The sequence below is a fragment of the Cyprinus carpio genome, chromosome B4 (genome assembly GCF_018340385.1).
Source record: "Cyprinus carpio isolate SPL01 chromosome B4, ASM1834038v1, whole genome shotgun sequence".
NCBI lineage: Eukaryota > Metazoa > Chordata > Actinopteri > Cypriniformes > Cyprinidae > Cyprinus > Cyprinus carpio.
In genome coordinates, this window is record NC_056600.1 from 12,626,928 (window position 1) to 12,641,668 (window position 14,741).

Sequence of the window (14,741 nt, forward strand, 5' to 3'; positions counted from 1 at the left end):
TAATCCTCGTCCAGCTGTCCCTTCTTAGTTTTCTCATTTACCATGTGTGTACTTATAGTCCTGTTTCTGTTCTAACGTTTGTCGGTTATTAGCATATGAGTTGTACCAAGTCCGAAGTCTCAGTAAAGTCTGTTTGGAATATAAATCTTCGTCTGCTGTTCTCTTTCCGTGATGACCCGTGACAATAATAGTATACTGAGGGTATGCAGACACTTCCTTCTTTGTATGTAGGTAAAAACTATACAGCTCATATCTACATGAATTGAGATGGATCAAAATATCCAAAAACAATTTTGTTTCAATAACTTGGTTCAAACTAGCACTGCTTCTTTGGTTCAAATCACACTAAAAACTGTTTGTCAGGCTGGTCTAGACACACTCGCACAGTGAGCTCCTCTCATCTCATTTTTTGTTTGGTGTCACTACACAAAGAATTCTAAAGTAACTGTTCAAACACCAGCAGCAGCAGGCTGAGGTACCACATATCAGATTTTATCAACAGAGTAATGTCTTTTGCTGAACAGTAGGACCCTTTCTGTGCTCTTTCAACTCTCTAAAGGGCTTTATGCGTTCGGATGACGTGCACATTCCAGGTTTGGGCCAGGTTACACTACACAAGGACAAATCAATGAGAGTGATGTCCATGCAATGAGCGCACAAAAACTAAATTTAAAAACATTCGTTTTGTACATTATTTACGTTTTATAGCTATGGAATTGATACATGTGAAAGGAAGAGTTCACCCAAAAATTAAAACTCTCATGTCATTACAAATCTGTCTGTCAAGCTCCTAAAATTCAAAAAGCACTATAAAGTAGTCCATATCACTTTTGCACTATATTAGAAGTTTTTTTAAAGTCACACAACAGCTTTGTTTGAGGAACAGTCTGATATTTTAGTCATTATTCACTGACCTCAGCTACATGTACACTAAACGTTCAAAAGATTGGAGTCGGTAAGATTTTTTGAAATAAATCTCATATGCTCATTATGGCTGCATTTATTTGAAAAAAAAAAAATACAGTAATATTTTTTACTATTATAACAGCCTAAAATAACTGTTTTCTATTTTAGGTTTTTAAATAGAATTTATAATTATATTTTAAAATAAAAAGTATCAAATATATAAATTTAAATATAAAAATATAATATAATTTCTGTGTTGGCAAAGCTGAATTTTCAGCAGCCATTACTCCAGTCTTCAGTGTCACAAGATCCTTCAGGAATCATTCTAAAATGCTGTTTTAGTGCACAAGACACATTATTTATTATTCATTTTATTATTAAGTTTTATTTATTTATTATTATTACTGTTGAAATTATTTTTAATCAACATTTTAGGGCTGTTTGATGAATAGAAAGTTCAACACAACAGTATTTATTTAAAACAGAATTCTCTGTTTTAACTGTCACTTTTGAACAATTTAATGCATCTTTGCTAAATAAATATCAATTTCTTTATAGGAAAAAAAACAAAACAAACAAATACCGACCCCAAACTTTTAAATGGTGGTGTACTAAACATTTTCATAGAATATTTATTTAAATTTCAGTCTTTTTCATCATATAACTTCAGAAGACTCAAAATATTACCAAACAGACTACTTTTATTGTGCAATTTTTGTCCTTTTTGGAGCTTGACAGCCTGTCCACTATGAAATGTCATTGTATGGAAATGATCTATATGAAAATTATTTTTGCATTCGACCGAAATAACAGTGCGTAAACAATGATAAGCTTTCATTTTCTGGGGAACTTTACCTTTAATTTACGGAAGAGTGCAGAATGTAGAGTTGTAAGTTTGTTTAGTGGGTCAGTTCCTCTCTGCGTTCGTGCTCTCAGGTCTCTCACAGGTGAACTGTACCAGGTTTGGCTTCTGCGTCCTTGACACAGTTAGCCGACCGCATTAATGTCCGATTCCTCCTTGCCAACCTGTATCCTTGATGATGACGGGGCAGGGGCCAATCGCATCTCTTCCACCTCGTCTCCTGGGTGGTGTGAGGGGAAATGGAGAATACAGGAAGATAAGTTGAGGGGCCACTTTGGAGTTTAGGGGGACCAAAATAGATGTGACACACAACAGCTCTGCAACTGCCCAGTTAGACTAATGAGGCGAGGTTGAAGGAGAGGGATGCTCCCGGAGGTACGCACACTCTCGTCAAAGCCCCTGCCCGCCTCACCCGTGGCCTATTTCCGCTACAGAAATTCATTAAAATGGTCACAGTGAGCGAGCTTTAGGGCCTCAATTGGGTCAAGGCAAAATATTGAGCTCAAAGCATTCAACTCAATATCAATTTGTCAGTCTTAGAAGAGTCATTTATCACACCTGTATCTCAGAGTAGAAGGCGCCCAGACTCTGAACATGGGGTTAAAGGTCCTGGTTGACCACTGACCACACACCTCACTCTGCTCCACACCTGTTTCCAGGTACATCAGTGACAATAAATATATTCACCCTACCAGTCACACATCTAGAATTAAGATTTTTGAAAAAAGTCTCTTATGTTTACCAAGGCTGCATTTACTTTTATGAAAAATACAATAAAAACAGTAATATGGTGAAATATTATTACAATTTAAAAGAACTAATTCCTATTTTAAAATCATTTAAAATGTAATTTATTCATGTAATGGAATTTGTGATCCTTCAGGAATCATTCGAATATACAGATTTTGTGCAAAATAAAATAAAATATTATTATTATCCATGTTGTAAACAGTTGTGATGCTTCATATTTTTAATCAAAATTGTGATACTAGGAAGTTAATATTTTTATTTAATAAGGGTAAAATGATCAAAAGTGACAGTAAAGACAATAATAATGTTGAAAAAGATTTATATATTTTCCTGGTTTCCACAAAAACATGTAGCAGCACAGTTGTTTTCAACAATGATAATAAGAAGAACCATTGTTAATAATTGAGCACCAATTAAGCATATTAGAATGATTCTTGAAAGATCATGCGACACTCAAAACTGCAGTAAAGGCCTGTTCACACCAAGCACGATAACTATAAAGTGAACAATAGTAGTCAACATTTGAAGTGGATCAAAACCTTTCATCAAAGTTGTCCTAATCTGTTTATTTAAGTGTGTGCTGCAGTTGAGGTCGTCTATTGCTTTAAATGCTTGGATGGATCCTGATTGTCTGTCAACATCAATGTTTTTAACATTCAACAGCTGAAAAAAAAATTAATTAAAAAAAAACGTATAAAGTGATTCCAACAATATTGCTTGTTTCCAACAATTGGTGCCTGCAGGTTGCCTTCTGTAAACTAACATGAGGAACAGATTTCCCTTTTTTCCTGTTGCATCTGTCACATGAACTAATGTTGACTGAACATCAAAACAAATTGATTTTTTTTTACATTTCAATGCTCAATTTCAATGCAAACTAAATGCAACGGTTGTTAGCTGAGTCATCACAGCTAACATTTAAAGCAACATAGATCAAATGCTTGGTGTGGTATTATTACGGATGTTGCAAAGTACAGCAGGAAGAAACTAATCAGCAGGTTTGCTTTTATCAAGTCTGATCAAACTTACAAGGACATGACTGCATGACATTTCTGTGACCTTTTCTTTCGGCTAAACTGAGTCCACTCCGTGGGTGTGTCCAACCACAACGCCACAGGCACTTGTCTCTTCCAGTCTCTGTGAAGGCCAAAGTGCTGTTTCTCTGTCTATAGACATGCATATTTTATGAATACCAGGCATTATTTAAGCAATATTTAAACTAATTCATCTTAATATTTACTTTCCCTATCCAGCCCCAACCAGTTCCTGCAATGACAATTCAGCTCAGTGTCAATTATTTATCAATCCAACATGAATTTTGAAAAAATTAAATTAATTTACCATTTAAATGAACTGCATAAAGTAAACTGATGTTATTAAACTGACTTAAAAATTGCTTGCATCTTAAGTACAAGCAGTAGGCCTACAAGCATTCGCAAGCAGCAATTTTCGTGGTTGTTGTTTTGTTTTAAGTGTACAAAATGGAAAGAAAAGCAAAAGAAAAGCATTTCTTCCTGGGGTCTTACCTTTATCTTTTTGTATAGAACTCGTGTTTTCTGAGGGCGAAAAGCTGGTCAGTTCGTCCAGCACCAAACGGCTGATTCACATATTTTTCCATGTTCTCATAACATCTGCCAAAACTGTAGGACAAATTGCTAACCTGAGGTGAGAAATCAAATGCAAAGTTGGAAAACAAACAATATAACGGAGTGATTAGAAAATCCCAGCGCGTAACTGATGTTGAAAAAACTTCAAATTGACATCAAAAATCACATCAAAATACAGGACAAATATACAACTCAAACTGACGTTAAAAACTTGAGTTAACGTTGATTTGATGTAAACTAAACGTCGAACAAATTGTACACAGTTGACACTGGAAGAAACAGCCGCCCAAACTGAATTTAAAACGATGTTACTGTTACAGCATCTTGATCTTTTATACAATAGTTCAACAAACTGTTAATATTGTTAAGCTTACATTTTAGACACAATATTGCCATTTACTTTGTCCATTTTGGCTCCGCCAACGAAAATGTTTTTAAACAACACCACAGCAAACCGAACGTCTCTGAGCAAAAAAAATAATTGTGACGTTCCTGAATGAATCAGTGATTTGAACGAATCTGTTCAACGATTCAAAGACTCGTTCGCTTGCGTCACCTGTGGCTTAATGTTGACTTGTAAGCAGAAAGGCCACTAAATAACTCTCACCATAATGCATAGACTGACAGCCTGTATATATTTTATTTATTTATGTATTTCTTTTAAAGAAAATGGACATTTACAATCAATTTGATAAATGGTTTGCCTTGACTAGACTAATTTTAACCTTTTGGTATCATTAATGGAATAAAGTAAACTCCACTTCCATTAAAAACTGGCCTTGATTAAATAGGCAGTGAATCAGACTGTTTTTGTACCTGATTACAAAATTTCGGGAAAAAATAAATAAAAAATAAAATAAAATCTTTATAAACCCACAGGTCTTGTGTGAAAGAAATGGATGGGAATCATTAAGTTCAAGCAAGATAATGGCCTATTTAGTTTACATTTATTTTAAAATCCCATGAAGCTCAGGCTAGCATGACAACCTACAACCTTATCTCACCTAAATGAAGCGTACCATGCACTCAAATCAGATAATATTATACATATTTTTTTAAATGGGTGCACCTGCACTTTCAGATAGGAGTTTATCCTGGTAACTTTTTTTTTGTCTGTCTAAAACGAGAGAAAATCAGTATGATGGATGACCAAGGGACGGGGCCTCCCATGAGACCAGGCTGGTGACTAATCAATAGACTAGCAGCGCGGCCTGGCTGGAGGGCTCCACATCAGTCATAATACACAAGCCTTGTATTCTGCCGTCATCTCATTGACAGCACACAGTAGGCCAGGGACGAGTTGTCTCGTCTATTACTTTTGGCTGATAGACCACGGGGGGCAACAGAGCTGACACTAAGGACTGTCAGAGTGGGAGAAACACTCACCGTAAATGGAAAAAAGGCTGAAACTTAAAGTTTGGCCTATTAAAGTCCAGAGTGAGTTGAGAAACATGGAGAAATAGAGACAGACCTTGTCTTGTGTAGGTTCCTTCATTCCTTCCATTGACAAAGAGGTGTGTATCCTCATTGTCTATGTAATTTGAGAGGTTTGTCCCACCTGGGTCGCCTCCATTACTTCATGCCTCTCACAAACAGATGCCATGCACTGTAATCTAAATGTGGCACTAGGACTATAAACACATTGCTCTTGTCAGCCTTCCTTCAGTACTGCTTACAAAAGACTGCCCTGGTGGGCCTTACTCTACTGTGGCAATTTAGGGCCACCTGGTGTTGAAAACCAGTTAGGAAATTGCACCTGTTTGCCACATGGGTTTTTTGAAAGCGCCTTGTGCCAAAAACAGAGCTGTTGGATGAGGAAGGGAACAAGGTGTTCTTGTGCTCAAAACAATCATATGTCAGGAGAGTCGATTAGCAGAAGTGCTGATCCGCAGCTTGTTTACATTTCATTTGATGAAGTGTTTTGTGCGCCTATTTTAAACCCACATATTGCTCTGTCCAATAGTGTATATTTGTCAGGAAACAAATGTTTTGATTCTAGAATAGCTTGTATGAATCTAACAAGACACTTGAAAGAGTTCTAGGGGATTTCAACTCACACATTTCTTGCTGATTTTCCAAAACATATTCAAACCATGTTTCACTCTATTCAAAAGGTGGTTTTGGATTTTTTTCCCCCTCAGTCATTTATGTAAACTGAAACTGCAGTCATGATTAAGGACAGATGAATATTCTGGGTTCAATAGAATTTTAAAACTCAGCTGCCAGCATAGTGTTGATCAGCAACATAAACCCCTTATAAGTCGTAATTTCAAACAAATACATTAATTCTTGTTAAACTTCACATATAGGCTACCCTAATGATTTATCAAAAATTACTATTGAGTCTATTGAGGTGCCTCAGTGTCAAATACTAAATTATTGGGAGTTTTCTTGAGTTGGAGGGAACAAGCTGATTACGTTAGTAAAATATTTACTGGTATAAGGAGGGTTAGGCGTCTTGTTACTACAGTGTCTTCTTACGCTTTACTGTAGTTTAATTTATCCGTATCTTTCATACTGTAATATAGTTTTGGGCGAGTACTTTTCCTACTACTCTTCAAAATAAAAAAAAAAAAAAAAATAAAAAAAAAAATATAGCCTTCAGAAGTGTTTTATTAGAATTGCAACCCGATCAAATGCATATACTTCTGCTTCTTCATTGAACTTTAGCTCAGTTTCTTACTATTTATGATATTAATGTTTTTCAAATATGTGTTTTCATGTATAAAATATTTACAATAAAATTCAACATCAAATAACAATTTATAATAAAATAAAAAAGTAAATTCACAGGTGTCACTTAACTCGTCAATTTTCATATTTTCATCTTCCTAAAGTTCTCTCTCGTAGAGGTCTTTAATGTGTTATAAAAAATTAATAAAGGATCATTTTAGTGCTGTTTTGTAATTGTTTTTTAATGCATTTTATGTACCATATAAGGTTTGTTTTTGGATTATATTTTTTCTTTATTTACATTTGTTGTAACCAATTTGTAGTCATTTACATTTATTTATTTAGCTTGCTTTAATTTCATTAGTTGTTTTTGTTTTCTTTGTTTAGGTGGAGGCTCTACATAAGCCTTTTGGGGTTTTTGCCTTTCCCTGCACAGTACATGAATTGTACTTCATTTCATTCATTTTATTATTGTGCAAGAAATAAACTAAGATGATATTTGATTTGTAAAGCTGTTGTACGTTTAGGGTTGTGTGAGTGCCCTCCCTATTAAAACTAGCTGGTTATTTAGGAGTTTTGACCTCTTCTTTAGCTGGTCAAAGCTATAACTAACTTGACAAGCTACATCCAGTTTAAGTCAACCATCCAGTGTCTACTGGCAACTCCCCAAGCAAGGATGTCATGGCAACCAAGTAGTAAAACTGTATACTTTTATTCCAAAAATATCAATACTTAATACAACATGGAGCATTTCATCATTACCCGATCAGCCCCATTCATTTAGTGTAAATTCCAGGAGCAAAGTCTTATGCTAAACTCTGACCCTATACTGTTAAACAAAAACACTCCTAATGATTATGTATTATCCGTTCTCACCTGAACAAGTTACACATTTCCTTCTCCATTGTTCTTCAGGAACAGTCCTCAAGCTCCAAAGGCCCCGGTTGTGCATTTTGAAACTTAAGTGTGACTTCAAAAGTACAGTATGTATAAAAACTGTAGACAATAAATACAAGAAACATCTGCATTCTATCTCTTTTTTTTTTATTTTAGCACATTCAATATCTTTCATTTTATAAAGGTCATGTTGCAGTAGCCAGTTAAAAAAATAAAAACACTGTTCTAGGCATTATTGGTCTATGAAAACCAGGAGTTCATACAGTGTGACGCCTATCTCGTGCCAACTTTATTAAAAAAAAAAAAAAAAAAAAGCTTCCTTGAAAATATCAGCTTGTGTATTTGCAAGTATTTGGTTGATGCTGGTAAATAATATCGGAATGCAGTGTACACAATGTTTAATAAAACAAAAGAACGTGAAAGTCAAATGTAACTTAATTAACAAATTTTTAATAGTTAATACAATCAATATTTACAAAAGTTCTCAAAGTAGATCATATCACATGAGTTGTATCTCTGAGTGCACTTGTGTAGATTTACCACAGTTACCCTGCAGCGATGAGCAGGCAGCCATGCGGCTGTTCCCAAGGCTCTGGGTGGGCTGCACAGACAGCTGAGATCCACCGAGGAGGATCAGCAACCTGTAAAAGTCTTCCAAAACACACATGCAGCCGTTGGCAGAACAATGCATGCACATTTCTCAGTAATTACACTGCGACAGAACGCTACTGCAGCGCTTTTACACCGCGTACACAAAGGGTGGAGCGGGTTTACCTGCTGGCCACGTGGTCGTGGCCGTACTGGGGGCGGGGCGTGGTGTACACGTCATCACGCAGCCGTGACGCAGCACGTTCCGCCTCCCTGAGTTGGAGTCTGCGCAATGCTGTGAGAACAAGGAGAGCCGACAAATGAAACCATATTCAACTCGTAACATGCAACTCAAAAGCATTGTGTTGTACGCCTTGGACTCAATAAACATTGTCTCATACGATTTCATGTTTTTACAGGGCTAACAATGAAAGCACTGGCATTTTCACGCACATGTTACTGTCTATGGGGTCACGGCCGCCCAGTCGTCTCGCTGCGACGAAATCCAAGTCAGGTTTCGGAAACGCGTCAGATTTCATTCCTGAAGAACACGTTCTCGAAGTCTCTCTGTTGGAAGTCCAGAGATCTGTCGTAATCAGAGTCCGACATTGAGAAAACGCTCTCGTCAGATGAGACATTAACGTTAGTCTGCGTTAAGAAGTCATGGCTTACATCAAAAACATCTAATAGGTCCGCGTACGCCAGGTCCATTAAATACTGCGTCGTGTTTCTCGGTGCCATGGCTACAGATGGTACGTAACTCTGCTTCCCCGTGACGTCAGCGGTACCGTCGACACGGTCCGGACTCGGCTGGGGTCTCTTGCCCGACCAAACGCGGACCTTTCGCCTCCTTTCTCCCATATTTGCGCGCAGGAAAGTCCTCCTCTTTGATTTTGACCACTTTTTCTTGTGATCAGGCGCGGCCTTGACGTCCTTCTGGTAGTTTCCTTTCATCGTCGTGAATTCAAGACACATTACCAAAAAAATGTTAGTCTTTGGTTACCAAAAAGTAAATGATTGAACAACAATCATCTAGTGGTTAAAACAGAACAACAAAACAAGCTTTTTAAGCCCCCACAAAAGAAACAAGCTCCAGCTGCTTACGCTCCAACGATCGAGAAAAAAGCGGTTGAGGAACGTGTGTCTCACGTACTTAAGGAACTTGCGGAAGTGACGTTTTTCGCTTCCAGCGAATCAGCTTTCATCTCGACTTGTTCGGCGGTGTTGAGTGGCGCTCTGATGTGAACACAGTGCCCCATTAGCAACTGTTGGACAAAAACCAACAGTCCTTCATATGGAGAAAAACAATCAAAAAACTTTATAACCAAACTTACAAAAAAAAAAAAAAAAAAAATTTGGCATACAAGCAAGCCTTTCTCATTTTAATAGGCCCAGACAACTGAATATTTTGTGAGTCGCCACACACTAAAAAAGGCCAATATCTGCTAGTCAATCACGAATTGTTTATTTACAGATTAAAATGCTTGGTTTGACATAAACATCAGACAATTTTGCATATTTAAGATGATATAAAACTCCAAAACAGCATGAAATTACACCGATGGTCACAGCCTGATAGACAGAACATGATTTTGTATTTTACTGCAGTGCTTTTTCTGTTTTTCTGTTTAGACGGAGATGTTTGACCGATATCTCATAAACAGGCTATCATTCTTAAGAAATGTCAAAATAAATGAAATAAAGTATAATTATTATTAAAAGGCGGTTCTAAAATTAAAAGTTGTTCCACTTAAAGTATCTCTAGATCTTTTTTTTCGTATTCTCTGGGAAAACGCCATTTAAATTTAAATGAGTGAGACATGCACTGAGATCATTTGTTCTGTGTTAATTTACATTCGGTTAGTCTGATTATTTCTGATTAGTTCGGCGACAGACGGTCACTGTTTGGGGATATTTAATAAATAAAAATAACTTTTTGTAGTGAACTCCAACATCTCGAGCAATATCTCGATCTATGTATTTATCCTTCGATTTGTGTTATTTCCCAAACAAAAGCGGTGTATATTGCACACTGAGGTTCATTCTGACCGCTCCAAAATGTCGGCGCTCCCAGACGTGAACGCAACGTCCATGCTGAAAGTTTAAACATCTGCTTGAACCTGTCTCTTGAAGCTCTCTGCTGCCAGCTTTGTATCGGAGAGAGTTACGAAAAATAAAATACATTTATCTGCGAAACAAAACTGTACTTGCGTCTGCCTTTTCTCCAGAAAACCACCCAAATGTGTGAGATGTTTGCTCTTTTGATCCTACATACAAAAACTCTCTCATTAAGCAAAGTGACTTGTCTGTATCGAAGGGCGTATTTGCATTACTGCACCGCCATTTACAGTACAATACAGCACCGCCAGCAGGTTTAGTCCTACAGATGTAGGCCAACAGTAGTAAACATGACAAGTGACAATGTAAAAATGAAAGAGAGCACATCTGATCCTATCTTAGTGAGTATATTGTGCTTTTTTTTTGTCGATTCTAATTTTAGGTTACGAGACAGACGTGCGATATCTGATCTCCACACTAAGCTGCTCAATGAGTGCTCATAGACGGGTTTGAGACCACGACAGCTGACGGGATGCTTTCCGCGTTCCTCCCTGTAGTGACGGAAATATTATGCTTATGTATTTTGTACATTATTATGCTTAATGATTTTGTAAATAAACACATTTGTGGTTCTTTAGTTTACACGGGTCATTATTATAATACCCAGTTTTCCTCTATTACTGTACTGTTATAAAGTAAAAATATCGACTAGAAGTTCCTGGAGGATTAATTTGTAGTGTTGTTTTTATTTTAGACACATATAACGCTTCAGAAAGGCCACTCACTGCCCCCCAACATCAATACACGACGTGCTGCAGTGGTTTCCATTGCCTCTTTTGCTCTGAAACTGTATTTAAATCTACCAGAAATTACAAATTACAAAGACATTTTAACAGGGCAGTTTTCCACGAGGGTGCGTACATCTACAGTGTGTCGTTCTTGAATATATATACGGCATTGTTACGTAATATTTTCATAATATTTTTCATGCTGTTTCTCCATTCACAGATTTGGATTTGACTGTCGACCATCACTAGCCTATATTATCACTGACACTGCTGCGAAACTACAGTTTTACGAAGAAACGATTCTGAAAGTCATTAATTGTTTGTAAACAAGCACATCCTGAAAGGCAGAAAACTAATGCTTTCGTTAAGATTTATAGCATATTTGTTTAAAATACTTCATTCTACTGCGATAGAATGTGAACAAACCAACAGTGTTGTTTATATTTGCAAAAATGTGCAGGTTTCTATATCAAATCCACATTTTTAAAGGTTTGCGGTAATATAGACACTACTAATAACACATTCATGTTATCTTTGTACACTACGGTTTAACTTTTCCTGGGCTTTTTACATTGTGATTTCACAGCAGTCCAGAAGGTGGCGGTATGTACACTCGGACCGCCACGAATCAACAGCAGAAGAAATGAACGCAAACCCTCCATTTTCTCTTCTAGTGCCCTTCGCTTGTGCACTAGCGCCATGAGTAGCGCACTTGATGACTCAAAGACAACAGACGCAAGTATGGACCACGAACTTTACACTGTACAGAGTCCCTCTGAGGACATTAAGGATGGCCCAGATCATGCAGAATTCATTTATAAAAGTGAGTAGCAATTAATTTTATGCATTTAAATTCCCAGTGCATTTAATCAACTGGCTTATTTTACAGTTCAGCATTAAGCTGGCCACGTAAATTGGATGCATGCATTATACAAATCGTGTGTCCTGCCGTTATTAATATCTCCATTTGTGATTATTTGTGTGTGTGCGTATGCTTCAAGTGTCAAATGAAGAATTCGTTAGATTCGTGAAGTTGCGCGTGACCAACGACTCACTTTTCACTGGAAAGAGAAATTCTTCAACTCTGGCTTATAGGTAAACCAGTCAGCACCAGCAGACAGTTACACATGCATACACACACATTCAAGTCTTTGCACCTGTAAAGAAGCATACAGTAGATGTTTATGCCAACAACCTGCAGCAGTTCGTGTGTAAAGTCTGCATATCTCTGTGCCATAGGGCCATCTTGAAAGAGCTGGGTCTGCAAAGGGAAATTTCTGCCAGCCAGGCCAGGAGGAAATGGGAAAACCTTAAGATGAAGTATAAGGTATGTTAATGCCATGTTGTGAGTGTCCCCAGCACAGCCCCCCAGCATTGCACATTTTGGATATTGCCCATATTTAGCACACCTCATTCAACTTATAAGTTCAGGACTCCATGAACCTTTCAGTCTTCCGATAGTGTCCTGTAAAGGTTTTAATATATAAATAATAAAGTGTTACTTATTATTAGATATTACATATTTTAATATATATCATAGCATATTACAGATACATTTATGCATTTGAATGTTTGCAATGTATACATAAACAATAGCACACACATAAAATCATTATTTATATATTTACTATATAAGTATATAATTCCATGTAATGTATGTTATATACTTACAAATAACAGTAATTAAAATTACACAAAAATAATGAAATTTGAATATTAAACACCAGAATGTCGTTAAATATGAAATATATATATATATATATATATATATTTTTATATTCATATTTATATATATATATATATATATTTTTTTTTTTTTTTTCATTAATGTATTATATGCATAAAAAAATATCTAAATGTAATTTTAATATTAAACATCAGAATGTAATAATCTTTATAATAGATAAAAATATAATAAAATAAAATTTATATAACTTATTTTAAAAATATGGTGCATGAATGTATTATATAATTATACACATTACATTAATTAAAGTTACACAAATTAACTGAATGTGAGCCTGCACCTCAAAACCATTAAAAATGGAGATTTCTGAAAGCTGAATAAATAAGCTTTTCATTGATGTATGGTTTGTTAGGATAAGACAATATTTGGCTGAGATAGAACTATTTGAAAATCTGGAATCTGAGGGTGCAAGAAAATCAAAATTTTGAGAAAATCACCTTTAAAGTTGTCCAAATGAAGTTCTTAGCAATGCATATTACTAATCAAAAATTAAGTTTATATATATTTACAGTAGGAAATTTACTAAATATCTTCATGGAACATGATCTTTACTTAATATCCTAATGATTTTTGGCATGAAAGAAAAATCAATAATTTTGACCCATACAATGTATTGTTGGCTATTGCTACAAATATACCTGTGCTTCTCATGACTGGTTTAGGGTCACAAATCTCATTTATTTTAATAAAAATAAACATCCGAACTTCATTAAATGCTATTACATATTGATATTATAATTATTTACACATAATTATGAACATCATACTGTGTTATTACACTCTACAACCCTAATCTGCATGATTGTGCACTCTGCTGGCTCACTGCTTAAACTCTTTGTATCTGTGTACCTTGTGTGTATCAGGAAATGAAGAATCCCCCACCTGGCGTCTCAGTGAACCCCACCAACTGGCCGTGGTTCTCCCTCATGGATGACGCCATGGAGGGTAGACTTGCGGGAAGTGAAGTCACTCTAGACACTTCTACAGTGGGCGATGACAGCGAGTATCGCCCGAACAACACCACGCGCAAGAGGAGCAAGAGAGCACGTGAGCCGGACAGAAGCGAGATCGAGCTGTTCGTCGAAGAGGATGATATGAACAAAGAAGATATTGAGCGAGACCGGGTAGAGCTGGACAGGGACAGGGACGAGATGGAGCATGAGAGGGCCATCCTAGAGAGCGACAAAGCCGCTATTGAATATGAGAGGATGGTCCTGGAGCGGGAAAAGATGGTTTTAGATCGAGAAAGAGCGGGAGTGGAAAGAGAACTCGCAGCATTGGACCGAGACAGGGCCTCTCTGGAGAGAGAAAAGGCCGCTGTGGAGAGAGACAGGGCCTCTGTGGAGTACATCCGAGCACAGCTGGAAAAGGAAAGAGCGATTCTTGACAGAGAAAGAGCAAAGCTTGAACGAGAGCGTGCCATTCTAGAGCAGCAGCGTGGGACGGAAAAAGGGGAGCAGACGGCTAATCTGAACGATAATACAGAAGGAACTGATACCTCGATTCCCTTAGTGATGGAACCGGCTTCCTTAGAGAGGAGGCAGAAATTCCTTAACCTGTTTGAAAAACTCATTGAGAACTTCTAAAATGGAACTAAATGTTCTGAATGCGACCCATTATGTATATGTCATTATTTTTGTACGCCTTCTGTTTGAAGTAAAACCGTTTTCTGTTGCCAGAAGTGGATTGTGCTGTGTTACAGTGATTGGTTTTGTAATGTTAATAGCTATGCTTGTTTAAGAGAGTGATAAGTGTTGCTTTCATGCCTTTGAAGCTAACAATGAAAACATTAAGCCGCCTCTGTTTTGTAGAGGTCATCAGAAAACTTTATTCAGGTGTGATTATTTCCGTACAAAACACACAAT

The 14,741-nt window shown here is 36.7% G+C and overlaps 1 protein-coding gene and 2 long non-coding RNA genes across 4 annotated transcripts; 1 reads left to right on the forward strand and 2 right to left on the reverse strand.

The window, feature by feature from the left end:
* Window positions 1-471: 471 nt before the first annotated feature.
* On the reverse strand, window positions 472-6,799 carry LOC109075229. Of its 2 annotated transcripts, XR_006154521.1 has the most exons (4): window positions 4,500-6,792; window positions 4,045-4,178; window positions 1,762-1,988; window positions 472-610 (listed from the first exon to the last, which is right to left on the reverse strand). It is a non-coding gene; the product is annotated as an uncharacterized LOC109075229 (long non-coding RNA). The 2 variants fall into 2 exon arrangements; XR_006154520.1 differs by lacking the exon at window positions 472-610 and having other exon boundaries at window positions 1,497-1,988; window positions 4,500-6,799.
* A 1,326-nt stretch (window positions 6,800-8,125) lies between these two features.
* Window positions 8,126-9,511, reverse strand: LOC109075224. The gene is made up of 2 exons (XR_002015159.2): window positions 8,737-9,511; window positions 8,126-8,578 (listed from the first exon to the last, which is right to left on the reverse strand). It is a non-coding gene; the product is annotated as an uncharacterized LOC109075224 (long non-coding RNA).
* Window positions 9,512-11,617: 2,106 nt separating this feature from the next.
* Window positions 11,618-14,701, forward strand: LOC109075188 (SAFB-like transcription modulator). Its single transcript, XM_019091127.2, has 4 exons — window positions 11,618-11,952; window positions 12,131-12,224; window positions 12,369-12,456; window positions 13,740-14,701. Exons 1-4 carry the CDS (start codon window positions 11,829-11,831, stop codon window positions 14,460-14,462), a joined length of 1,029 nt encoding a protein of 342 aa, XP_018946672.2. The 5' UTR covers window positions 11,618-11,828; the 3' UTR covers window positions 14,463-14,701.
* Window positions 14,702-14,741: the final 40 nt, after the last annotated feature.